The following is a 27,205-nucleotide window of genomic DNA, read 5'->3' as shown; positions in this document are numbered from 1 at the left end:
GTGAGTAGATACCCCATCGCTCTCTGTACCTCCTCGTGCATCTAGGCAGAGGCAAGGCCGAGGGGCCTGCTCTATCTTTGCCTTTGCTGCTGGGCGCTGTCTGAATGACCACATGTCTGAAGGGTCCCAGGGAAGAGAGTTTCAGCGACCTTCAGAAGGATGCATGGCCAGTGACAGGCCAACTTCTTCACCAGGCAGGATGCTCCTAATCACTCCATCGGCCACATGACTCGGATGGGGCGGAGGTACCAGGGTTTGGGCTGGGCAGAGTGGGGATGCCACCAACTCTGTCTATGTGCTGTGCCCGAGGACTGGGCAGCCATCGGGTGCCGTCAGTGGGATGCACGAAGGGCAGTGAACTCCTGTGCACCCCACACGTGAAGGGGGGGGCATGGACATTAGGAAGAAGGGACCCAGGAGGAAGGAAAGACAGATAGTGGGGCAATGTAGGAATTGTGCTCTTTCAATGGCTGTAAGGTTAAAATCTGAGTCATTAGCCATTTTATGGCTTTCTTCTTCACTGGGCGGAGACAGCTGGGGGCTGGGCAGGAGTGGGAGGTAGGATTCACGTTGGCCAGAGGTTCCCAGGAGTTAAGAGTTTATACGAGGCACCAGAATCAGCGACTGAGGAACATTCTAGAAATGCCTTCCTGAAAATCCTCTCCAAGGAAAAGGGACCCGTCATTTGCTAAAGGCTAGATTAAGGCCACTTTACGTAATAGCAGGGGCTGAGATTAAATGATGATAATAACGGTAAAAACAGTAGCTGAGCGCACATTGCCTAATTGCTCTAAGCACGCTGTGTCCGTTAACTCACTGAAATGTTTTGAACGGATGGAGAAGGGGGCGCTCAGGTTTGGATGGGAGGCTGGGTCTGGGGGCTCCTCTGTGGAGGGAGCAGGCCCGTCAGCCTTTCCTCTGCCTGGCCCTTTCTCCTCGCCCTCTGGAATGTGGCCTGAGGGGACCCCTGTGTGCCTCTCACCCTTCACCTGCCTCCCTGGGCCCTCGGAGGACGCTGACGCAGGCTAACTGAATGCATAACTTTATTAAATAAATGCTTTGTCATGACAAAAGACAAAGATCAAGGAGTAACATAAATTATAAGTTGAATAAATAGTATACAGCAATCTTCACTTTTTTAATAAAACGTGAGATCCTCTGGCTTTTTGTTTTTGTTTTTGTTTGTTTTATTTCCTCAGGTACAAAATGCTTAAACAGGAGGCGAGCCCCTCAGCCTGGTTTTATTTGCCGATTTATTTTTTCATCCTTTTCACCAGTAAAGATTATGAGCATTTATTTAAAAAAAAAAAAAGTTGAAAACAAAACAAGGGGAGAGAGAGAGTTATGGTATGTACGTATGTAAAACTACAAAGAGCTACAGTAATATGTGCTGTGGTTATTGCTGTCTTAAAAGAAGAAAAAAAAACCGGTAGGCAACTCGGAATCTGAAGGAATCTTGTCTGACAACTGTCTATCCATGTGGGCTACTATGCGGTGGTGGTGGTGGTGGTGGGAGATTGGGGACTCAGGCTGGTGGCCGGGGACCAGGGAGTGGGGGGGGACGGGCACAGGTGGCCGGTGCTCCCCACCTTCCCTCCCCCCATTGGAGAGGGGGCCAGAGTCTGTGAAAATGGCTAACCTATATACTCCATTAGAAAACCAAGAAAGTATGTTTAAAAAAAGAAACAAAAACCTAGGAGGAAAAAAAAAGTGGAGAAAAGTGCAAAAATAAGTCTTGCACTTAGTGGTTTTAAAAATAAAGACAGTACAACACCCAGGTGGCCGGCTGGCAGGTCCCCGTCCCCTCGTGCCACCACTTCTCTAAACCCAGCCTCCTTTCTCTCAGAAGCCAAAAATGTCCTCTTTGAGCCCAAGGATTGCTTCTCCTTGGCCCACTCCCCTCTAGAGTTCCACGGGCACGGCAGCCCTCTCGGGGGGCCGAGCAGAGGGAGAGGGGCAGCCGTGGGCCACCTTGCGGGGGGGCTTGGCAGTTGAGTGGGGTAGCCGTGTGGCTGCCACCAGGCTGGGTGGTGGGAGAGCAGAGGTCAGGCCCCCCTCCCCCAGGGGAGGCTGACCCTGCGGTTACCATGGAGACCAATGAGGTGGTGACAGCAGGGCGGGGGGGTGGGGGGGGTGGGAAATGGGTGAGGAGACAGGAGGTAGACCCCACGGCCTCCTGGGCCTCCCGTCCTCCCCTGTGGGGAGTTGAATGTCTCCAGGCCTGCCTGTCCAGGCCTGGCTGTCTGAGAAACTTTCGAGTCTCTTCCGTCCCAGATGCCCTGCTTTGCTCAGGTGGGTGGGGAAGCTCTGGGGGAAGGAGGCTCAGTCCTGGCGAGGCCTCCCTCAGTCAGCGGGAACCAGTGGAAATGACGGATATCCTCTCGCTGCTAGAGTGAGGCATGAGTCAGAGGGGGATGGGAAGAGGCCCGCTGTTGGGTGGGTGAGTGGAGCGGGGGCAACACTGAGTCTTGAGGCCACAGAAAACCCGGAGCCTAAGGCCTCTAGGTGGATAAACAGCAGCCGTCAGGCAGCCTGGAGTCAAGAAGATTCCTGCTCAGGATCCCAGCTGGTGGCGTTGCCCACCTGCCTCTCCTCCTGCCCTGTCCCGGGCACGCTCCTCGATGGGGACATCTTCCTCGATGACTGCCTTTGCAGGCCAGGCCTCCCTCTCATCCTGGGAGGTCACTCTCATCCGTCACGAAGGTCCAGCATCCTCCGGGGAGTGGCCAGCTGATCAGAGTCACCCTCTGCAGAAGCACTGGCCTCACAGGTTCGGGTGAGGCGGCCTGAACGGCAGAAACCCGAAGGCGCTGGTGGAGTTAAACCAGACCATCCTCCCCCACCTCGTGGCCGACAGCAAAGAGCCGAGATCAGGGGCAGACGCCCGTTCAGAGTCCAGTAAACAGCAGGGGGAAAAGAGGGGGCCCCTCTCAGGAACCAGGTCCAGGTCTTGGGAGGGGTGTGGGAAGGGGTATGCAATCCCTGGCTCAGTCTTTTCTTAGGGGCAACGGCACCCCAGTATCCACTTGGCAGATCCCAGTTAGAAGACTGCTCAAGATCCACAGAAAGAAAGGGCAGACAGAAGAGTGAGGTGGGAAAGGTTTACAATACTGGCCTAAGACACAGAAACGTGAGTCGGGGGTTTGGGGACAGTTGTGCAGAGAGATGGGGCGCACGGACGCAGCAGGTCAAGTGAGTCCTCATGGCTGCCATCCCCATAGGGCCCTCTGTCCTATGACAATCGACCATCTTTCCTGTCCCAGCCAACTGTCCAGTTGGGGGGGGCAGGAGACCCCCCCCTCCCCGAGTTCCATAGCTACAAGTTTCCCACCAGCTGAAATCTATCTGCTTCTCTGCTGTCCCTCTTCACTGCCCCAAGTTCGGTGTTGGGGTGGCCTCCATGGTGCCACGCCATTGGGAGAGAGTGGAGAGAGCTGTGTTCATGGCAAGAAGGGGTCTCCTTTGCCAGTTTCCTGCCCTTTCCTGGCAGGTCTTCTCGAGCCTCAGAGGACAGCCCACAGCTGCCAATCCGTGGAGGAAGTCAGCAGGAATGGGAATTTTCCTGGTTCCAAATCTGGCTGCCAAATGACAGCACCCTTGGAGCATCCATTTCCTGGTCGTCCTGGCCTCTCGTCCATCCTCCACACCGAGGACAAAGCCTGCACCGGCCCGTGTGGGTGGAGAGCTCGAAAGACTCTGGCCTCAGTCCCTCCTTGCGGGTTGAAGGTAGCCACCTGAGCGCACGGTCTTGTCCCTTCAAAAGCACAGCCAGTCTCTGCCGATCCTTGCTCCTGTCCAGCAGTGAGGGTCTAGAACCTGCCTAAAGTTGCCCACCTTACTGGCCCTCAGGCCTGGATTAAGCTCATTTCTGAGAAACCATGCCCCCATCTTCCTCTTTCTTTCCTCTCGAATCCCAAAGGGTGTAGGGGGTGGGGAGCCAGGGAGGCTTCTCTTGGCTCTGTCCTCCTTTCTGTTGTTTTGCTCCAAAGCTAAAACAGGGCAGTCCCCCTGCCCACTACCCCCGTCCCTCCAGCCCCCGTCCCTCCATACGCCCTCTACGTGGGCCTGCGCAATGCAATCACTTTTACTGTTTCCCTGTATTTAAACCGGTTCACTTCCATCACCCCTGCTGCCACCTCTCACTTCAGTCTCTCTCCTGCTCTGCCAGCGTGAAGGCCCAGAGAGGCTTTCAAAATGCAGGCTCTGCCCGGATGAAATGAAAAGGCTGGGCAGGACCAGGGGGTCCAACTTGGAGCTGGTGTGCGCGACTGGTGCAGGGCCCAGAGCCGGTTACTTCTGGAGGGTCTAAAGGATATGCTGGGGAGGGGGGGGGAGGGGGAGGGGGAGGGGGGGACGGTGCACGCAGGGGCAATGCACCATCAAGAGCCCTCATCTACCTGGCTCGGTGGTACCTATGGACACACACACGCGTACGGAGAATCGTGAAAAAATCCAACACCGTGGCCTGCCCAAGGTTGCGTTTGCCCCTCGAGGGAGGCTGGCCAAACCAGAGTTAAGGGTTGTGTTAGAAGAATTTGGGTTTTCCTGGTTTTTCCCCAAATGAGGAAGTTCCTCAGTGCCCCCAGAGGAACTCCTTTGAAAAGTTAATGCAAACCTTTGAAAGAAAGGAAAGAAGAAAAAAAAGAAAGAAAATAGATTTATATGCCTTATAGATCACTACATGGAGCCTCGTAGATAAATACGAGGCCACATTGTTTTCAGCCTATCCTCCCCCACAGAGGCCGTGCTAATGGTGAATTGAGTGCAATGAGGGGCTGAAATCACCGTGCGTGTTGGCATGATCTAGTCACCCTGGAAGGGCAAGTCTGTCCACTCTGGGCGTGTGTACTGGGTTCTAAACGTCTGCACGGGGAGTGAAAGACGTACACACAATCTTTATGTATCTGCTTAGGAAAAATCTATCTCTCTAATGACACTCGGTTATTCATTTGCTCTGTTTGGAGAAGAATGGAATGCATTTTAGTTTTTAGAAGTTTTGGGGAGGGAGAACCCTCTGCCGGGTGAGAGGGGAGGAGGGGTGGGTGGGAGCCATGCAGCTCGCTGGCTGGAGGTGGAGACAGATCCAGGAGAGGCACTGACCCCTTCTGTCTTTTCCTTTCTCCCCCTGTATCCAATCCAGTCGGGAAAACCCCCAAGGGTGTCATCGAATGCCACACCTTGGGCCATACCTTCTAGTGCCCAAACGTCTCCCAACTCAGGCCAGGGCTGGACACGACAGGTGGATCCAGCCATGGTCCCGGTGATCTTTCCTTCCTGCCCACATTCTTCTTTCCTTTTTCGAAACTCGGTTTGTCTCCCCCTCTCTTCTACACGTGCACTTTATTCCTTTCTCTCTCATGTTCCTCCTCCCTTCCCCTCCCTGTCCATTCAACTTGCTTCAAAAAGAAAACCATTTTCAAAGGGGGGGGGGTCTTCTTAGCTTTTTGCATCTCCGCTGTTGCCGGTTTGAAAGTTGAGACCTTGCTAGAGATTCCGAGGTCCTCAGTTTCCTCAAATAGATAGATATATGTATTTTTTTTTCCCTTAAATGAGATGAAATGAGTGGCGTCCTGGGGTGGAGGGAGGTGCTGGCTTGAGTCGGGGCTGGGGGTGGGACGGGGCGAGGGAAGGATGGGGAGGGGACGCATCACTCAACGTTGCTGCTGTCGAAGGTGTGGCACTGAAAGTCCCCATCGACATACTCCATGCCTGGCAGCTTCATCCCGTACTTGTCCACGCACCAGCAGATGCCACGTTTGCGGCCGCGGGAAGGCTTGCACTGGGGTGGGGAGAGCGACAGGCAGTGAGGGTGGCTGTCCCGGAGGCTCTGCTCCTGTCTGGCCTTTGTCTTCCCTGCCCCCAGACAGATTCTCAACCCCGACCTCAGCCACGGGGTTCCAGTAAACCCCCTGCACGGGGATGGCCCCACGGAAGATGCTAACTTAGACAGTCGGCCCCTGATTAGCTCTTACAAGCTCTTTTTTATGTCACCCGTTCAGGGTCCTCTGCCGTGGTGTTCTCCAGGCGGCTACATGATGATGAAGGCGGTGGTGGTGATGGTATCGGGCATCACTGGCACAGCTTCATCATGTAGCAGACACTGCTGAACACTTACTACATAGAAGGTACTGTTCTAAGGGTTTTACAAAGAAGAGTCCATTATCCCTCATAACTGCGTAAGGACAATGGGTGCAGTCATCATTTTGCATGAGAAGCTGGAGGCAGAGACATTAAATGACTAGGTAAGGGGGACACAGCTCGTAAGTGGGAGAGCCAAGAATTGACCCAAGGCCACCTGGCTCTTGACCCCTGACCCTTGTGGACCATCAGTGTCACCTGGGAGGGAACGTGTTAGAAATGCGAAATTCCCAGAGTTCCATCCCGGAAAACTCTGGCCAGCAATTGGTGTTTTAATAAGCCACTTCCCAGGAAGTGTGAGAACCACCGGCCTGAGGTAATGGGTACCACTTGAATAGGCTCAATATTCCGTGTTGCCCAAAGGGCAGGCTGGCTGCGAATGGGATGTAAATGATCTGGGGGGGGGGGTGGGTACCTGCTGAAATAGGTTTTGAAGTCATCATCTGCGGATGTATGTATTTCTGTGTGTGGGGTTGTCAGAAAATAGTAGGTACAACGTGCGATATGACATAGTGATATAAAGCTTCCTTTTTCAATGGATTCATGGAAACAAGGTGGATCATTAAAACTTAAGTAGATCATAGCACAGGAGGGAACCGGGAGCCCGGCGACCGGGGTACCTGCACGGAGACCGGAGGCTCAGGAAACACTATTGTTAATGACGGAAATCTTAAGCATTCAGAGGTAAAAAAAATTTCTGGCAAGTGCCATTTCAGGAGCCCTCTGAACCTGGGGGCAGGGGCGGGGCGGGTGGCGTACCTGCTTCCTCTTGTAGAATCCTTTGCGGTCACAATTGGGCAGGTAGACGGCGCGGGGCACCATGCGTGGGCTACTTTTGAGCTCCTGCAGGGAAGCTTCCATGTGTCTGCGGCAGGGGCCCTGTGTGAGGACAGCAGGGGTGAGGGACACGGCGGCACCCAAATGGAGAAACCACCTGTATACGCAGAGCGCGTGGCCGAGGGCACGGGGGCTGAAGGGTCTGTCGAGACTGTCGCTCCAATTACTTGCTACCTAAGATCTTTCCTCCTCTGGGAGGAGCCTGCGTGTGACTAGACAGGAAGACACATGGTCCCACTTACCTCCCACAACACCCACCCTCAGCTCTTCCGCTCTGCCCTGATTACATCCGGGGTGGTCGTCGGCAGATGCCCTAGGGGAACGTGCAGCCTCTGCCCAGGTGACGTCGCAGCTCCTGGTGTGTTTGCTGTGGCAGCCCAGCACCTTCCTTGAATGAGCACCGCCTCTACTCCCGGGGTCCCTCGGTCAAGCACCAAGGCCTGATAAACGTAGGCTCTGAAAATCCTCCTGAATCCCAAGCTGATCTAAGCGGTAGGCCCTCAGCTAGGCCCAGCCAAAGCACCTGCTGCCCACGGATGCTTATTTAGAATCAGGGGAAGGTCAAAAGTCAGGGGAGTGGCAGAGGTGGCCAGGTGCGGATGCCGACGGAGATGAGGAGAGAATCCTCGAGACTCACCTGCTCGGATTCCTGTCTCATCTCAGGTGCAGAGATGACCCGGGGGTGGGCAGTGTTCTCAGCGCCCCCCACAAACTTGGACTGGGTCAGCTTCTTTCTGCGGTCCTTCTTCACGGCCTCGGCCTTCAGCTCGGAGATGCGGGTGTGCTTGGGCCGGAAGATCTTGGGCGAGTAGGTCTCCTCAGCCATCTCGGAGGTGGTTGGTTCCTCGTGCTCACGGGAGTCTCTCTCTGCAGGAGATGGAGGCAGAGGATCAGCCTCAGGGGTGAGATGCAGGCTGTTGGGGGAAAATAGGTGACAGCCCAGCATGGACAGGAAAGGCCAAGTCTATCTTATGTGGGGTCTTTGTGCCTCCAGGACTGTTGGAGCTGGGATGGATTCTGACTTGGGCAACCGGGATGGGAGTAGGACGGTCCTCAGGATCTAGGCTAGCAGGGTGGTGGTGGGGACGATCATGAAGAGGAGAAGATTTGAGAGAGCCAGACGTGTGGGGCTTGGAGGGGAGCAGTGCTGGTGGCGGGGTGGGGGGACCTGGAACCCTTGAGCTGGCTCTGTGCTCCGGGCCCTGGGAGGCTGGAACATAACTCAGCTCCAGGCCAAGAGAGGCTGACAGCTGGCTGGGGCTGGAGCGGTTATATATAGGAGAGACTTGGTGACAGTCTATACTTAGCTGACTTATGACCTTTAAAGAAGCAGGACTTTGTTCATTTATTTGTTGATCTGTTAATTCTACCCCTAGCCTTTTCTCCCTCCACAGACTTCCAGTACATTCCTCTCTCCTAGGCACCCTTCTCTGGGTCCCCACGTGTCCTCTCAGCTCTTTGACCCCACCAGCCTCGGCAGACACAGAGCCGCTCTTCCCAGCCGGTCAGGGCGTGGCCAGGATGCCCAGAGCAAGACCAGGTACAAGGTGGGGCGGGTGGGGGCAGGGAGGCCCCGTCTACAACACCTCTTTTCTTTTCAAATTTTAGAAAGAGAAGACAGGGCTCTGGAGTGACCCCGACTGACTCAAATGAGGAGAGGGAAGATCCGGTCCCCTGCCCACTCCACCGTCACTGGGCTCCCCAGGAGCCATGAGGACAAGGCATCGGGATGGGAAATGGAGGGAGAGGACTCCAAGGAGGTGCGGATGAAGGGATGCACTGGGAAGGAGAACCTTGGTGGGAAGACACTGTTTTGTGTCCCCCGGGCAGAGGCCCTCTTCCCAGGGGGAGTTCCAGGTGTGGGGTAAGGAAGGCGTTTGGGGACCCGGCCTAACCCGGTCGGGATGGCAGGTGGCAGGAAGCACCTGGGCACCTGTTTGTCTCTTGGCTTGGGATTTGTCAAACTTAAGTGAATAGGTATCCGGTCTTTAAGGCCCTGGCAGGGAAGTTCCCCGCCCCGAAGAAGCCTCCACAGGTTTGCAGTGTTTTGGGTGGGGGTTAGCTGATTTGGGTATTTATCCATAGGCAGGGAAGTAGTCACCGGAGGGGAAGAGGACAGGAAGAGAGCAAATGGCGGAGCATCAGGCGGGCTTTCTCTGAGCAGAAAACTCAGTGCCAGGTCCCCATCCCCCACTTTTGGTCTTTCCCTCCCTCTTCCCACCTCGGCTTGACTCAGTGGAGTCAAGCAAACCTGCTGTGATGACTAACTGGCATGGTGATGTGCCTGGCAGATGGAGGATGGCTAAGGAGTGGGGTTTGGAGCCAACCAACTTTTCTTGGTTGCAGGACAAGTTAGAATGGGGTGCGGCACAGGGAGGAGCAGAGCCGGCTTGGGGTGGAGGGCGGGGGGGACTCTGTACAAATTGAAAGGCTAGGGCTCTGTTATCTAGTAACTTAGTCCCAAACCCGAGGCTCAGGTCTTGGGGAGAGATGCGTGGAAACGAAAAGCCAACTGTGGCACAGAGGGTTGCTGAGCCCATCTTGCTGGGTGATCTGAGACACTTCACTCAATCTCTCTGGGCATCACCAAGCATTCGGACTTTTAACAAGCAGTTGACAGCTGAGGTAGGAGAGAGGACAAGAGATGGTTGCCACTGAAAGGTTGGGGGCGTTCTGGGGTGCATGGCCACACCCTTTCCCTAATCGAGATGATAACCACGTGAAGTGAGGGAGGGTGGGGGGTGGGTGGGCCAGATGCCGACCAGCACCTGGCAGAGGGCTGAGTGTCTCCTTCAGAAACTGCTCCAGCCTGGGCTGCAGGGCCAGCAACTTGTCCTCAGGGGCACCTGCAGGGCCGGGCTCCAGGAGTCACCTCTTTCATGGGAGAGACCCCAGGAAGCTGCTCACCTCCAGGGGCTGGCTGTACCAGCTCCTGGAACCCTTCCAGTAGACCCCCGGGTCCACGTCCCTGTGTCCAAGCAGGAACAAGTACATCCACGTTGTCTCAGGGTGCTCTTTCTACTTCCTGAAGACATCTGGGACGGGAGCACCACCCATCCTCCTCTGGCCACCTGTTTTGCAGGGGCCCCTCCGTCCCTTTGGTCAGAGGTTGCCATCCTCCAGATCTCGTGTCGCCTCTCACGGAGCTCCTCTCTCTGCCTTGTGGGCCTGGCAGCATGTTGGCTCACAGCACTCCATATATCGACAGCTTTTCTCAAGACTCTTCGCCTCTTAGGACTTTTTCTAGGAAGTGCTATGGGCCACCCTTACCCTGGACTCACTCTTCCTGGCGGGAGGACGGGGCTGTTAGCAGTGGTTCCATAAACTCGGGAGCAAATTTTCCTTCACCTTAGTCCTTTCTCTGAAGGTGTTCAAATACGGCCTCGGGGCTAGGCACATGTTGATATCGGAAAATGATGCAGATCCCTGTAAGTTCTCTGAGGAACTCAAAACACTCCCGCAAGCCCTCTCTCCTTCCCCGGGCTCACCAAGGCGGGGTTCCTGAGGGCACACCCTCCCCAGTGCACAGGCTCTTTGGCTGCTTCTGAACTTTAAGTTTTGATGTGCCTCCTGGTTTTTGGTGCCACTTAACCCCACGGGACCTCTTAGGCAGCAGGACAGTCGAGTATCAAAGATACTAATCAGGGTCTTGTGGTCACCTGCAGTCTCCAGAGACAGTGGAAACGTGGCACCAAGCCAGCGCAGAGCTACGAAGATTAAAAAGCTGGAAAGTAAGACCAGAGCTGGAATGGCAGAGCCGGCTAGCCCTACTCAGCTGCTTCCCGGCCAAGCCATAAACAGGCTTTCAATTTGGGAAGGGTTTAAGTTTTGGGTGAGACAGGCAGGCACAGGTAGCTGGCTGCTCCTGCACTTTTTCATCCAGAGGATATGGACCAAAGCTGCAGAGGGGATTTAGGGGAAGACTTCCTGGTGAGTTGCCCGGGCCCCTGAAAGGCAAGGGAACTTCAAGGGGCAGGGGGTTCTGGAAGCTGGTCCAAAAACAGGTCAATACCCCCGCATGGCCAGTAGATGGCGGAGGAGACTGACGGCCACACAACCTGTTTCCAGTGCTTCCAAGGATTGCAAGCAATTTTAAAATCTGGGATTTGGGTGCTTTCCTCCTCTACTTCTGTGACAGCTACCCAAGTCCTCTCCTTCTCTCTGTGTGTCTGCAGCATGCATTTGAGGAGTCGTGGGGACGGCCAGTGAAGAACTGGAAAAAAAATCCACGCGTGGACACAGTGGGAGAGTGGGAGGCTTGTTGGGGAGGGGGGGACGGACAAGGCTGACCTGTGCATAAGCCCGTGTTGCTTCTCTAATCTGCAGCTGACAAGTGATCTGGGGTGGAAGCGAGACATGCCCAGGGCCTCCCTTCCCATCTCTGGATGTCATTTTGAAAGGATTCTGCAGCAGATGGAAAAGCGGCATGTTTGGTTATTGTTCGCTCCTCCACGGGATGGTGGAGGCAGGGCCCTTTGATCCCGCAATCTCACCCAACGACTGAGGGAGTGAGGGCTATCCCGTCATCCTGATGGTTGCCTTTCAGGTGGGTTCTGAGTCTGGTCTGCCTTCCAAGCTCAGTCATTCCAACCAGCTCCCTGATGGCCCCAGCCCCTGCCACGTCAGGGTGGCCAACTCCGTTCCTTTTCCGTTCATAAGGCGCTCCCGGTTCAGAGCATTGCCCCAGCATCCAGGGACACAACACGGCCGTTCCTGCACCGACAGGAACACCTCCTGGAGGGCTGTGCCATTTCCATGACCCAGCAGTCACAGAGGGTGTCTGGCTGTAGGCCCAGCTGCTATGCACCCGGAGGCACCCTAGGGTGGGCAGGTCTACTCACAGCGGAGTATACGATGCATGCTTCCTACCCAAATGCCACCGTGCTGTCCACATCCAACCTCTGGCTGCCTCTGCTCTCTCGCAGGGGCCGGATGGTGCACCAGTAGGTGCATTCTGATTCCATCCTTCTCCCCAGCCCCGTGACGGAGGTGTCGGGGACCCGCTGCTCCCTGCAATCTAACCCTCCATCCTGGGGCTCCTAGTCCTGCCCTGGCATCATTAGCTCCCTGCTCCTGGGCCGGTGGTAGTTTCCCAATCTATCTTAACCTCATAATCGACCTTAAGAGAAAATGGGGTGGCCCTGATATTGCGACTTTGCTTGTGGAAATTGAAGAAACCGAGGCGTATTTGGAATTCACAGCTCCGGAAGAATGTAGGGCTTTGCCAGGCCACCTGGACCTGGGGAAGGGAAAGTCTCTTTTTCTAGCCAGGAGACAAGATGGGTTTGCCCAGAATCTCTACAAGGAATGAAAAGGGGAGCTGGGTTTCCTCTGGCCCTCATTCTAACTCCTTCTTTGGAATTTAAGCAGTACATTTCTTAAGCACACAGCTTTGTCATTTATCTTTTTCTCTCGATTATATGGTAACCAGTATATAATGTTTAAATAGAGACAGACACAGATTTCCCCAAGAGTTAAAGAGAAGTGGGTCTAGAAGCGTTTCTGTAACATAAACTCAGGCATGTTAGGGTTCCTTGGATGCCTTGAGAGGTCACATCACTCAGGCCCTTGCCTTAAAGCATTGAAGCTGCTGCAGAGGGAGCCAGAAAGCCGAGGAATTAGTCTTAGAGGAACAGGAACAAGGAGGGATCCCCGGATTTACTGGGCTTCTTTGATCTAAGGTTGTGCTCTCCAATACAGTACTCACTAGCCACATGTGGCTACTTAAATGGATAAATATTAAATCAAATCACGAATTCAGCTCCTCAGTCACTCTATCCACGTTTCAAGGACTCAGTGGCCACAGCGGTGAATGGCTACTGTGTTGGACAGTGCACGTATAGAGCATTTTCATCATCGCAGACAGTTCTACTGGACATCTGGTCTGAGGGCACTGACCCGTGCCTGGGTGTGGCTAGATGCTTTGAGCCGCCTCCCAACCTTGCCCTGTTTCGCAGCCAACCTGCATCCTCCTGCTTTTTGTGAGGACAGGAGGCTTACGGGGAAATGACGGATTGGCGGCTCACTGTTTAAAAAACCGTGAGACACGTTTCAGTCTCCTGAAGTCTGACCGTTTCCCAGCTGTGGATGCCATATGAATCAATCACACTGTGTGCGCATGCCCTTGCGTAAACAGAAAGGGGACAGGGCGGTAGGGAGAGGCTGCTGAACCTTCCTGGGGAATTGCAGTGTCCCTCCTCCTACCCATTCCATCCCTGGCCCGTGTCTGCCTTGCCCTAGTCTCTCCTGGAAGACACTGTTTTCTTTTCCTCTGTGGTCAGCAACAGACGTGCGTGTTCTGGGCTCTTTTTAACCTGACTTATGGTCTGAGAAGGACAAAAGCACTGTCTTTTCAAGAGGAAAACAAACCCAAACAACCGTCATCCTAAGGGACAGTTGCAGAAGACACTGGAGGGGAACTTTGACCTGGGGTGAGTGACAGAGGCGGGGAGGAGGTTCAGAGAATCTGTGAATAGACAGGGAGGCCATTAGGCTTACCCTGCTGAGCTCCTTGACAGCCCCTGCCCCATTTCAGGCCAGGAAAACTAAAGTACTCAGGTGCTCTAAGCCAATGGCCAAGTTGGTCAACAGGGATATGTGACATCTCTCTCCTAAGCAGAGAAATAAAGACAGCATCTAGCATAGCGGGTAAGCAGTCAGAACAAGAGTCAGACTGCCAGAAAGTCTGATCACCAAGCCCAGGTAAGAGGAACCAGTCCCTACCTCGAGAACTCCCTCCAGAAGTTTCCCCTTGTCTAATTGCATTCCTAATTCCTAATTGCAATTCCTAATTGCACCGAGGTTGCCTAGATGGCACAGATGTGGCTGGTGTCAAGTTGGTAACACTCCCCAGAATGAAAGGCCAAGGTCTCCCTCACACACCTTCCACCGTCCTGGGATCAGAGGTAAAGAAAAAACGCCCCTCATTTTACTTCCTCTATGGCCCAAGGAGGATTCAGGGCTGCAGCTCCGGTACACATTTCTTGATCCCTGGAAGGCAGCTGGCAGTAACTTTACATATAAGAAACACACACTTATGCACACTGAGCCTTGGGGCGCCTGGGTGGCTCAGTTAGTTGAGCGTCCGACTTCAGCTCAGGTCACGATCTCATGGTTCATGAGTTTGAACCCCGCGTCGGGCTCTGTGCTGACAGCTCGGGGCCTGGAGCCTGCTTCGGATTCTGTGTCTCCCCCTCTCTCTGCTCCTCCCCTGCTCACGCTCTGTCTCTCTTTCAAAAACAAATAAAGATTTAAAAAAATTTAAAAAAAAAGAAGAAATACACACTTACGCACAACGTCAAGATCCCTTGCCAGGTTTCTCTGGAGCTGGCGAAGGTGGAGAATGCTCAGTAGAAATGTCTGTTCCCTACAGACATCCCAAACCAGAAGGGAGAGGAGGGGCCAGGTGGAAAGCAGCCTCTGAATGGAAAAGGGGGGAGGCGGGGAGGAGACACTTGGCCATTTCTCTGACCTGGCTACACTTCCACTCATGACTCATCACAGTCCATTCAGAACCTTACAATTAGGCAGCAACATTCCCTCAAAATGGTCCTGGATGGCCAGAAGGGGGTGGCAGGGAGCAAACAGACAGCGAGAATTCTCTCTGGTCCCCCTACGAATAGAGTGGCTAGGGGTCAGAGAAGAGTCCTGTTGTGTCTGGCAATCCAGACTCAAGACTCTTCCTTTTGGACTCCTTGGATGCCGGAGGAGAGTAGGGACGTTATTTCCTTCCTCAGGTTGGGGAGGGGCTTGTGGTGGCCTCTACGCTGTCCAGTTACAGGGCCGCTAGCCACATGTGGCTACTGAAGGTTGAAATGTGGCTAGTGGGGCTGAATTCAAGAATGTATTTCATTTAAATTAAATTAAAAATTTTTTTAATTTTTGTTTTTGAGAGCAAGAGACATAGCGTGAGCAGGGGAGGGGCAGAGAGAGAGAGGGAGACACAGAATCCGAAGCAGGCTCCAGGCTCCGAGCTGTCAGCACCGAGTCCAATATGGGGCTCGAACTCACAAGCCGTGAGATCATGACCTGAGCTGAAGTCAGACGCCTAACCGACTGAGTCACCGAGGCGCCCTTACCCCTACATTAATTTAAATATACAAACGAATACTGTTATTGGACAATTTTTGAGCATGTTTGGAACAACTCGGGTATGTGAATCCAGTTTTTCAACTGTAACTTTTATGAAACTTAAAACTACAGATCAAGTATTTCCAGTGAAAATGTAGTGTCCCAACTGAGATGGGCTGTAGATGTCAACTGCACCTCAGATTTCAAAGATTTAATGTGAAAGAAGGAACGTAAAATCCCTCATTATAACTGTTTGGGTGTATGTTGAAATGATAATATTTTGGACATACTGAATTAAAATATATGGTTAAAATTAATTTCGCCCATTTCTTTTGCCTTTTTAAAAAATGTGGTTAGTAGAAAATTTGAACTGACATGGGTGGCTTGTATTATATTTCAATTGGCCAGTGTTGTCCTAAAGGGTCTGGAAGGACAGTCATCTTCAGTGGGTGACAAACAGACTGTGGAACATATACGCTCAGTTCAGCTGGGATGGAACAATCTGAATGGTTTGGGATAACTGGAGCATCGTTGCAAGACATCGTTGCAAACCAGCAAAGGTCAAAGGAGCCCAGGTTTTGAGTGCAAATTCAGCTTCAGGATTTAGCAAGGGAAGGCCCACATCTGATGGTTGAGGTTGAGGGATGGAAAATGAGGTAACCTATTTGTATTAAAAGTCCCCTAGGGTGCACCTGGCAGGTGTAACCTACCGGGAAGAGGGCTTTAACTTATCCGTCTGGTCCTCAAGAATCAATCCCCCAAGAGACATGGGACAGGATGCCACAGCTCCAGGATGTATTAGCATGGCCTTTGGCAACTCCTCAGATCAATCTGAGGCCCCCAGCTGTAATCAGGAGGCCTCTCTCTCTCTCTCTCTTCTCATTGGGAAAGATCGTCTGACATACTTGTATACGCTCAAAATCTGGTGACTTGTTCTCCTCCTTATCAACTCTTGTGGCTTGTGGTTTTCTCTCCCTCCTCCCATCCTGCCCCGCACAGCTTGCCAGCTCTGGTCTCCCCATCCTGCTTGCCTGACTCCACAAAAGGCCTGTGCTGGCGGAGGCTGGTGGCCACAGGAAGCCGGCTGCTTCTGGCCACATTCTCCTTGGACCCTGTGGGCCAAGGCACAGCCAAGGGGAAGCGAGGGCCTGCCTGCCTGGCTTCCCGCGCCCGGAGAGCGCCCTGCAGTTCAGGAAATGAGGTTTGGTACATGGATCCGAAGTCTGGGCTCAGCACTGCCCCTTTCCACTCTCCTTGCCCCTGCCTGTCCCTCACCAAACCACTGTCCTAAGCCAGCCTTGTTCCCAAGACCAGGTAGAGAAAGGAATGCGACCGAGTGGGATTGCAAATAAAAGGGGTGTTGCATTCTCCGCTTTGGGGCTACTTCACTTCCCATAAAACAGAGCACCCCCAAGTTCTGAGCCCTCCATTCACCTTCACACCCCCCACCATTGGGCTGTACTTGCCACAGCCTCGCTGCAGCTTGGGCCAGGCCCCAGGGACTAGTGAAGAGCCCGGAATGGCAGAATGGAGTATAGAATCAACAGGACTGTAAGACTGAGTTCTATCCACCCGACTCTGCTGCCAACTCCGCGCCTAATTTTGGGCAAGTGACTCAACACCTTCAGCCTCAGCGTCTCATCTGTAAAACCATTGCTTTGATTGCTGGGATCTGTGGGTTCCTTCCAGCATCAGCACTCTTTGGCCAATACCCAGACAATTCCTGGGGGCACACTGGGACCGAGCTAAGCCGAGTGGCCAGACAGGAAGAGCCACTTTGTCTCTCTGGATTTATATTAAACAAAAAAGAAAAGAAAAAAAAAGGACATCATAACAGAAATCATGAAAAGAAATGGAACAGGAAACAAAAGTGGAGGAACCTCTGTATATGGGGCAGTGGGGAGGAGAAGCTTAGAACTGGCCTCCTTGTAGATTTGCTTATTAGTTTTTGCAAATAGGTAACAAATCTTATTGTTTTGGAAAACATATCCAGATGGCAATTTAAGGATGGTCTCTGGGGACTGCAACTTTTAGACCAACTGCAAAACGCAAAACAAAAACCCTAACAAAACCCCTCTGAACTGCCTCCTTGTCTCTCACCGAGTCCATTCTCCGGCCCTCTTCACTTGTACCCCGTGTTGGTCCCTCACTGGTACCTGCTCTGTTTATGGCATTCTTCCAGTTTCTGGATGCAGTGGGCTCGGAGTGTGCAGATCCCTTTTCTCAAGTTCTACGTTCTTACACATTCAATAGCCCAAGGTTGCAAAGGCATTGCTCAGGTACAAAGCAAAAACTTTAGACAAAAATGACCTTCTTTACCCCGCTAGCCACCTCCCCCTATCTCCCTTTCCCCCATCCCCCATTAAGGGGACCCGGACTTCTGCTGGGAATCCTGCTCTCCTGCCCTTTGCTGGAACCCTCGAGGTGACCTCTGCCTCCTAGGTCAGCCCAGTCCTCCCTCTGCAGCTTTAAGCCCACTTGCTGCTCAAAACCAACCACCCAAGCCCCAGGCTAATTCGCAGCTGCGTGGACTTAAAACTGGAGCCCTCAGGGAAGCCCTCAGGGATTGCCGGGAGCTAGGGGCTGGGGGTGGGGGCGGAGTGGGAAGGAGCGGTAAGAAGAGAGAAAAAAAAATATGGAAAGAAAATGAGCTCTCACAGTGGCCAACTGTCCATACTCTTCCAGTGTGAGCTGACACAGCAGAAACAGGTGGCGGGAGGTAAGAAAAGTCCAGTTAAAAGCACCATCTCCTGTCTTCCTGACTCCCATTTTGGTTGTCTCAGGGCATAGCCAGCCTCTCAAAGACTTGTTTCAAAGGGAGGGGATGCGGGTGGGAAAGGAATCTGGCTCCTTCAGTTTTCCATGATCTTGTTCAACCCAGACACAAATTTGGCCAATAAACCTAACTCTGGAACTTGATTTCAACATGGCATTCGGACCAGGTTTGGAGTGGAAGCCAGGGTGATGGAGGCCAAACCCCTCAAAGCAGCAAAGGTCGAATTTATTTTTATTTAGGTAATTTTATTTTTTCTTTCCCAGAGCATACTTTCTGTCCTCTCTTATTTCTCAATGACAGAACTGAAACTCAAAACCCATTTCTCCCTGTATCCCAAGCTTAATGTCCCACAGGCTCAAGAAAGATCTCCCAGACCCGGGCAAATATGTGGGCTGCCCTCCCTCCCAGAAAGCCACAGGGCTCCTTCTCCAAACAATGCCCAAGCAAAAGCCCGGTGCTTCCTTGACTCGACCCAGCTCACCGATATTTATTGAGCCTGGCTCAATAAATAGCTCGTCTCCCGCCTCCCTCCAGCCTTCACACACACTGCCCTCTGTTTCTGTATCTATCTTTGCCCCAGAACTGGCCAAAATAAAATGTAGGGCCCGGCGCGCTCCCAGCACCCAGTTCGCGGGCGGACTCGGCTCTCCGGTTGCCCAGCAACGCGCCCAGCAAAACACCAGTCTCCGCCCGCCCGCCCTCGGCTCTTCCTCCCAGCAGCTTTGGCTGCCTGCCACCTCGCTCTCCTCAGCTCTCCATTTCGGATTCTAGAGATGCACTTTTTCTTTTGGTGAAAAAAAATATATATGTATCTATATCTGTATCTTTCTTTACATGCGCATGTATCTTTTGATTTATGGGTGTGTGTGTATGTGTGTGTGTGTGTGTGCGCGCATAATCTATATCTGTATGGCAACCGCAGGAGGGAGAGGCAAATCCAAGTTCTCATTGCTGATTTTGGGAGGGGGACATGGCGGTGGGGTGTTGGGGAACAAGATTTTTGGCCAAAGGAGCCGACACTCTCCTCCCGCTCTCTGTTCTTTTCCATCTTTTTATGAACCGTCTCTGTCCTATCTCCAACTTTTTGGGGACCCACTCAGCGATTTTCGAGTTGAAAGGCGCTAGCCAGGAGCGCCCACTAGCGTACTATCTTCCGGAAGGAAGGGGGTCAGCTCCTGTAGCCGTTCGGAAACTGAGGTGGGTCAGGCACCTGCCGAAGGCGGGGTGGAGTCGCAAAGTCTAGGGTGGGGCGTGGAGGGTGCTACGTGTTCGCCGAGAGGCACCTTTTGGGTGGGGGTTGAGGAATGGGCTGCAGAGAATTCTAAAGGGCATCTTGCTTGGGACAAAAGCCAGTGTGTGTGTGTGTGTGTGTGTGTGTGTGTGTGTGTGTGTGTGTGTGTGTGCGCGCGCGCGCGCGCGCGTATTACGTTGAACTGGAAAGTTGGCTGATGAGCCAATTTGCTCTTCCAGCAATTGCGCGCGCGTGTGCGCGCGCCCTGCGCGCACAACTTTCACACCAACCGCATCACACCAACCACACGGTTGGGCAAATAAAAGCGGGCCCAGAATGCGGCTGAGTGATACCTTGCATACTTTCGATGTGACCGGATTTTTACCCAGAGCGCTGGCTTCCAAGCCAGGAAATCGATTCATACCTTTTCTTCCCCCGTGCTAAGATTTTCCAAATCCACATCCCCCAAGATGAAGGCGGCCAGGACCGCCTTGGAAAGTGGCTCCTAATAAAAATAACTTCACAAACGGGCCTCTAGGGCCTCCGGGGCCTGCGTGTTGCCCTCTGTTCCTTTTTGCAGGCTGCAATCCGGAGAACGACAGCCTCTCGCAAAGTGGAGGGGCAGCCGCGGGCGACAGGCGAAACCTGCAAAGTTTGCGGGGATCCAGGAAGAACCCGGGAAAGTTCTCCTGCCGCTTCTCAGGAGCGGACTCCTTTCCTGTATGATAATGTCTGTAGTTTGCAGTTAGGAAAACTCATGTTGGGTGCCCTAATGGACGAGATAGGAGGGAAGGGCATGGTCTCAGTAAGAAATTACACAGAAAAAAAAATTATTTAGCCAAGTCTTAACCCCTTTTGGAGAGAATAACCAGGTTGATGTTTCAGAACCCAGATTTTTGTGTCCAATTCACTGGACTTTAAAAAAAAAGTAAAATCAGGTCTAAGTCCAAACGGAAACCCCGTCTGGTGGTGGGGGCTGGGGATAAGGAGGCAGAACTGTTCTGACTGAACTGATTGAACAAGTAGCTCTGTCAACCTTTTAAACCCTAGACTCCAGACACAGAGAATTTGGGGGCGGGGCAACCAGGGGGCGGGGCTACTGGAGGCGGAGGCGAGGCTCCCTGAGCGCGGCTTTTCCGTCTCCGCCCACTTGATTTTGCATTCTGCGTTTCCAGGGCCCCTCTTGCATTTACACCACACCCACTTGCGATCCGATTTGAAAGATTGAGGTGGTGGTGGTGGTGGGGAGATTAGCACTGGCGGGCAAGTTGTGATGTCTGAGTTTTCCATCCCTTCTTGTCCCTCTACCCACCTTTCTTCCTAGGTGAAATCGGAATTTGGGCGGGGAAAAAGGAATTAGATTCGGGGACGAATACTCAGCACAGGAACCTAAACCTTACCCGTTCCTCCCCGCCCCCCGCCCGCCCCCCCCCCCCCACCGCCGCGGAGCGAGCTATTGTAATTTTTCCTTTCCCAGGAGGAAAGAAGGTATTTTGCATTGTACTATGTTTCACCATCTACCACAAACAGTCAAATCAAGTCAAGAGCAATGGTGTGCACGTGGGAGGGGCATCAAAGCCCCCACCCTAAAGACGTTAGCTTCCAAGCGTGCGAGCGTTGTGTGTGCGCGCGAGTGTGTGCAGGCGTAGAGGATAGAAATGTCAGGACGGACTGGGGAGGGGGGGGGGGAGGGCAGGGACTGGGAGGCACAAAGGTGGAATTACCACAGCAGACCCGTAACGCCTCTCTCTCCAGGTCCCCAGTCAAAGCAATATTTTAACAAAAGAGATTTTCTTTATCAAGTCCAGAAAAAACCGTATTGGGTGGGGGTGGGGGATGGAGGAGGGAATCGATAATGTAACATGCACCCTCTCAGATTGGAGATTGAGTACCCGGCGGTTTGGACCGGGAGACTGAACAGCAGCTCAGAGTCAGTATTCGGGAAGAAGGGGGAGGGTGAGAAGGGTGGGGGTAGGGGCGAGGAGAAGGAGCGAAAACCGCGAGAGAAGCTCGGCTAGAAAGCAGCCTGGGGTAGCTGGATCGGCCAGGCTCCAATTCCGAGGTGCCCGGACCCTCCCCACCCTCCTCCCCGGCTACACCCCGGCTCTAAGCCACTTGCTGGGCCAAGCGCGCGGGGCCAGCTTGTCCCGTGTCCCCCGGCCGTGCGCCGTGTAACTGACTGGCACACCGAGCGCGCTCACCGATCTTGGCTTGCTCGCGGTAGCTCTTTTCGTTGAGGCAAACCCCGCGGCCGTGCAGCAGGGCGTGCAGCGGCTTCTCCTCGTCCTGCCGGGGGAGGCAGCGCAGCCCCTGGGCGCAGCGCTCAGTGTAGACGCCGCACGACTGCCCCTCGGCCAGGGCGCAAGTAGTGCAGCAACCGCAGCCCGGCTCTTTGACCAGCTCGCAGCCCAGGGGGCTGGGGGGGCACATGGAGAGGGCTTTCTCGTCGCAGGGCTCGCAGTGCACGAAGGAGCCCAGGCCCTGGGCCAGCCCCGCACAGGAGGCCAGCAGCAGGAGGACCGCGGTGAGCACCATCTTCTCCGTGTCTTCCCCTTTACCTTGGGGCGGGGCACGAGAGCGAGAGTGTAGGGAGAAAGGGGCCAGGGGGGCGCCCGGAGAAATTAAAAAAAAATTTTTTTTTTTCTGGCAGGTAGAGCAGGTGCCCTCCCCCAGACAATTGCAAAATGTAGGGAGAGATGGAGGGCTGAGGCGCCCACGATCAAGTCCCAAATGCAAGGATTAAAGGACTTGCAACAGGTTGGGGGGAGAAGAGCTGCGCCAGGTGCACGCGGAGGGAGTGGAGGCCGGAGAAACAACACCCCCCCCCCGCGCTCGGCGGGACCCGGTCAGAATTACAGGGAGGAAAAAGCCAAAAATTGTTCACCCCAAAACAACCACCGGAATAATGCGCTCGGAGGCTGTGGAGGAGAAGGGGGGTGGGGGTGGGGGAGAAAAATGGGTCTGCCTTCAAAAATTTTGTTTAAAATCTGAAGTATACCCTGCTCCTCTCTACCCTTCAGCTGCCTGCGGCGCGCGGCTGCCGCGGAACAGGTAAGAGGCGGCGGCTGTGGCCGCGAGGGTGGGGGGAAAATGTTGAAATCAAGAAATTAAAAGAAAAAAAGCCCCCAATCCAAAACCCTAACACCTCTTTGCTCCCACTCTGCCACCACCTCTTCGAAATTCGCAGGTTCCGCGTGAAGCTCGGAGAAGGGTGCAAACGGAGGAGGGGGGAATTAAAAGGAGCAAAAAAGGAGAAAAAACCCTACACCGATTTGCAGCTCTTTCCTAGCTCTTTCCCCCAGCAGAAGTTTCCAAAGAGACTACGGGCTCCGGTGGAGCAGGCGCTTTTAAATAGACGGCCCCTGGCTGCCAGCCAGTTTGTAGCTGCTATTTGAGCTCCCCAACACCCAACCCAGGCGAGGGTGCCAAGGAGCTTTGCAGTACAAACTCACACGGGGTGGGGGTGGGGAGAGGCCTTCTAGACACACGGGGGCTCCCCTGAGCTCCCGGAACAGTGCCCTCCTCCCCCCGGAATGTAAGAAAGGGGCATGGGGGACAGGGCTGGGCTGCCTACAGGGGGAGGAGGTGGGGGGGGGGGCGAGTGGAAGAGAGAATTCAAGGAGGTGGTGGACACAATGAAGAGTAACCCGGTCTCCCCCTCCCTCCCACCCCTCAACTAGCCAAGGCTCCGGCTGCCTGGAGAAGCATTTTCTTATTAGCCAAGTGGATATATACAGTGCCCAAGAAATTCTTCCCAGGCTTTGGGAAATGGCTGTCTGCTAGTGTTTAAGTTACTGTGTGTGTGTGTGTGTGTGTGTGTGTGTGTGTGTGTTTGAGTGTGTGTTTGATGGGGGAGTGTTAGTGTAGGATGGCCAGCTGAGAGGGTAGTGAGCTGAATGAAAAAGAAAGAAAAAGAAAAGAAAAACTGGATTTCCCCCCTTAAAAGTCTGGGCAAGGGGATTTAATTAAGAGCATTTCTCTTGCTGGTAGACTGACTGTCTTTGGTCATATGATCAAGAGGTGGCCACTTTCCTTCAGCTCCATTGTTGGCCCAGGGAAGCTGTGTGTGTGTGTGTGTGTGTGTGTATGTGTATGCATGCACGTGCACACATGCTTGTGGGTATCTGTGCTGTGTGTACGTGCAGGAAGGGACATTCATACAACGGCATTGTGGGGAGCAGTGAGTTACAGAGACTGGCACTTTCCAGAAGATGCTAAGTCTGAAAATCTTGCTGGTGATCTAATGTGTCCTGGTGTGGAGTTTTCAGATGGAAGAAGGCAGATTGGAGAGATACTTTCCCTCCACGTTCTTTCACAGGGGGCATTTCTATGGGATAGGGCCACATCTCCGGAGGGGATGGGTGACGGACGGACCAGAGGAACACCTTGTTATAAGGTTAACTGCCATGCACAGGCACATCTCAGGACTGTGAGCTGACAGCCGTAGGACCTGCTCTGAAGAGATCCTGACCAGGAATATTACTATTCTATCTGCAACCTCAGGCAATCTATTCAGACACTACTGGATCCCTTCCTTCCTTAGTAAAATGAAAGAAAGCTAAATTCTTCCAAGAAGGAAGGTGGCGATTTCAACTTTGCTTCTGAAATTGACACGGCTGGGCTGCAGACTTCGCAACCAGATCAGAGAAAAACGCACAGCCGGTCATTGCTGCCCCATCTGAGAGGACGGTCCTGGGTTGGACTCATCCCTTTTACATTTCCTTCAGCTCTTTCCAAGTGCTCTCGCTTTCCTTTGGAAAAGGGGCTGCATTTCATGAAGTTTGCCACTAGACTGCACCCTTATCTGTGATAAGAATTCTTTGCCTAGGACTGCTCTTAAGAAAAGATTTCTTTTGCTGGTGTGGTTCAGGAGCATCTCATGGTATGCTATTAACTTTCCCAGATCCTGATCTTTCTTCTTGATTATCTATTAGCTGAAAGGCACATTTTAAAACAAGGCTAAAGTTTAAAGTTGTGCTTTTGTTTGAATTGCCAGAGGGGGTGTGGGTATTAGCTGGGAGGAGGGGGAGGAGTTGTGTGTCAAGGTTAAAAAAAAAAATCCCAAACAAGCAAACAAAAAAACCCTCCAACTACAAGACCTGTTTGCATTGCATTTCCCCCTCCATCTGGGGACTTGGGAAGTTAGGGGGAAAATTAATATCCAAAAATTTGGTTGAAATATTTGAGGAACTGGGGAGATCATGTGTTATTTTCCCTTTTGTGTCAAGTTCAGACTAGAAGGGTGGCCCAGCGGTGCGGTGTGCGTTCTGACCCCTGCTCCTCTGTCTGCACCAGCTCGCAGCAAAGATCCTCCAAGCACACTGGTAGCATTTAAGATGAACAGGGAAACTGTGGCGCTCTTTCCAGAGAAACATGAGTTGCTGCTTCCAGCCACCCTCTATTCCGAGAGAGACGGCCTCCGGTGACACGTCTTTTTGTCTAGCCGACTTCCAGTGGCTGGAAAAGAAAATGTGTGAGGACAGGTAGAAGGAAGAGGGGAATGATTCATGGAGAGGACGAAAAGCCTGTGGAGAGGAGGAGGAGGAGAAGGAGGTGGCTGGGGCTGGTCCTTGGGGTAGGGCACAGAGGGGCCATGGAGAGTGGATACACTGTAAACATTAAGTGATTCTGTTAACATTAAGTGATCATCACGGGTCTCGGCTTCAAAAGAGTTTAAGTTGCTCTCCCAGGAACCTCAGGTAGGCTTCTTTAGAGAGCTCCAGAGAAAGAATTCTCAGGAGCCTGGGGCTGTCTGTAGTGGTTAGGTCCAAAGGCGGGACTGGCCAGATGGGTCTGCTTCCATACTTACATATGACAGCGGAAGGGAAGGGCTGGTGCATGATGTTGGATTGTGGGGCATCCCGATGAGCTTTTCTTGATTCTGTTACCCCTTCCCCTCCACTCTGAAGACCTACATCTATTCACAGTCACCTTTAGAAGATTGCTTTTGGAGCAAAAAAAAAAAAAAAAAATCATTTGCATCAATGACTTTAGTTGGGAGGGGCTCATTTATTCCTGCCAGATGCAAATGTCAGAGGCCAGGTTCCCTTCCCTCCTTTCTTGCTGACTTGCTTTCCTTGCCATTAGCTTCCCACCGTGGCATGTCCAAGTTTTGATGTCTTTCAACCACATTTTTCTTGGAGAAGTAAGAAGTTAAATATCATCCACTTGTGTCTTATCCCCCTGGAGCTCACTCCTCCCCATTCCTTTAAAAGACTCACTGCTTATCAAAACCTGGCTCCAAGAAGTACAACATAGATTTATGTGTTTATATGGACAACTTTTCAAAGGGCACCTAACATTTGTGTTTTATGAAGCTTGAATCTTTTCCTCTGATCATTTTCTGTGAGTTTCTAAGTGGTTTTCAAGGCCACGGTGGAAGCTGCTAACATGGTTGGGAAAGCTGGACTTTTAATAAGACATAAAGTATCATTGGTTCCTGGAAACCAATTTGACAATAAATTTCATATTTAAAAAAAAAAAAAAGAAGAAGACAATGGGGGAGGGGAAGGAAAAAAAAAGAGAGGGAAGGAGCCAAACCATAAGAGACTCTTAAAAACAGAAGAAACTGAGGGTTGATGGGGGGTGGGAGGGGGGGGGTGGGTGATGGGCATTGAGGAGGGCACCTGTTGGGATGAGCCCTGGGTGTCGTTTGGAAACCAATTTGACAAAAAATTTCATATGAAAACAAAACAAAACAAAACAAAAGTATCATTGGTTCCTCCCGGCTGGAAAGGAAAACTGTCAGCTGGAGGGTCTTGTCTTCATTCTTTCCTTTGCGTTACTCTCCTCACTGTCTTAGACAGACAGACTTGCCTAAACCACTCCCTACTGTGAGTAATTACTCTATTTTAAAGATCCTATGAGATTGACACCAGTCCCTTTTCCGGAGGCCAGCACACGGCAGGCATATTAGTCCTGCCACTTCATCTCAGCCTGAAACTAAGGTATGGTGACCTTTAGGAAATAAAGTACCCAGTCGCTCAGGTCCCTCCCCAGATGAGGGAAGTTCAGCGACATTGAGGTCTGTGCAGGATGGCTCAAGGCAGCTGTGTTGTAGTGATGGGGCTGGAGGCTAGGTGGCAGAGTGGATACATCATTTCACACCCGCCTCCTTTCTGGAAGGGAAAGAAGCAGACACTGGTGGAGGTCTTTAGCCACGGGGATGGGGGGTGGGGGTAGCAAAGGCACCGGTGGAGGGCCCCAGCCACACCCCGTGGGTCATCTGTACGTCCCCGGAGCCTGGGCACTGCCCCTTTGCCACGACAGCACCGACACAGGGGAGGTGGGACACCTTCCAAGTCCCACCAGCAGCTACGTTGGTGATCACTGTACCTTGGAGACAGGTTCGGCCAGGTCAGAACTTGATTACTTTGGGTTCATCAAAGAATGCCCTAAAGCTTCTCTGATGAATAATTAGAATATGACCTTCAGCCAAAGTGCATAAAAAAAGTCCTCGAAATTTTTTTTAAGTGTTAATTACGGTATATTTCAGCCATTCAAAGAGCAGAAGATAGTAGAACATACCCCTTACTAACTAACCAACCGGGCTGAACACGTTACAGTTTTGCCATCCTGGTTTGAGACTTTGTTAAAAAGACAGTGTTGCAGAGAACAGCTCACTGCCTGCTCCCGCCCCTGCCTCTTTTCTCTGCAGAGCTAGGCACTCGTCTGAACTAGCTTTGAATCCTTTTTGCACAGTGTTTTTCTAGGTTTTACTAGAAGTTTCTTACAGAACAGGATTAGGACAATTTTGAGGGTGAGGCCACGAGCTCCTTGGAGTTAATTCTGCAGTGGTGCCTGCTATGGTGACGACTTAACTACAGTCAGCGTTGACCCCAGGCTCCTTTTGAAGGAGCTGGAGCCAACCGTGACTCAGAGTGACTATGTGAGCAAGATAGAAGTTCATAGTTTTAAGAATTGATGTTTAGAAGGCTTCTGGAACCATTCCAGAGAGATACGACAGAATAGGGATGGCTCCATAAATCCAGTTTCTGGTTGGAGGACTTCTTGGATCACGGGGTCTGACATGTTTGTACAATGGACAGCCCTAGAGCTGCGTTTCAATTTTGGAAAAATGAGATTAACCATAAAGAGTGATCTGTTGTGATTAAAAAAAAAAAAAAACAGTGTTGGTAGATTCAGATCTAGGA

The 27,205-nt window shown here is 52.5% G+C and overlaps 1 protein-coding gene across 1 annotated transcript; it reads right to left on the bottom strand.

Moving 5' to 3' along the window:
* Positions 1-1,026: 1,026 nt before the first annotated feature.
* Positions 1,027-22,388, bottom strand: IGFBP5 (insulin like growth factor binding protein 5). Its single transcript, XM_019446039.2, has 4 exons — positions 21,254-22,388; positions 7,613-7,842; positions 6,898-7,017; positions 1,027-5,779 (listed from the first exon to the last, which is right to left on the bottom strand). The coding sequence occupies exons 1-4, from the start codon at positions 21,585-21,587 to the stop codon at positions 5,648-5,650; spliced, it is 816 nt and encodes a 271-aa protein (XP_019301584.1). The 5' UTR covers positions 21,588-22,388; the 3' UTR covers positions 1,027-5,647.
* Between the last annotated feature and the right edge of the window lie 4,817 nt (positions 22,389-27,205).

This window comes from Panthera pardus, unplaced genomic scaffold (assembly GCF_024362965.1).
Source record: "Panthera pardus isolate Hobbes unplaced genomic scaffold, ASM2436296v1 HiC_scaffold_10, whole genome shotgun sequence".
In the NCBI taxonomy this organism is placed as follows: domain Eukaryota; kingdom Metazoa; phylum Chordata; class Mammalia; order Carnivora; family Felidae; genus Panthera; species Panthera pardus.
Note: the sequence above shows the minus strand (reverse complement) of the source record. Positions and strands in the feature narration are given on the sequence as shown.

Excerpts from the sequence above, each read along its gene's own strand:
- IGFBP5 (XM_019446039.2), bottom strand. The coding sequence starts at position 21,587 with ATGGTGCTCACCGCGGTCCTCCTGCTGCTGGCCTCCTGTGCGGGGCTG. Across the intron at positions 7,843-21,253 it reads CCGCGAGCAAGCCAAGATCG|AGAGAGACTCCCGTGAGCAC; the intron begins GTGAGCGCGCTC and ends CATCTCCTGCAG. Across the intron at positions 7,018-7,612 it reads TGAGACAGGAATCCGAGCAG|GGCCCCTGCCGCAGACACAT; the intron begins GTGAGTCTCGAG and ends GTCCTCACACAG.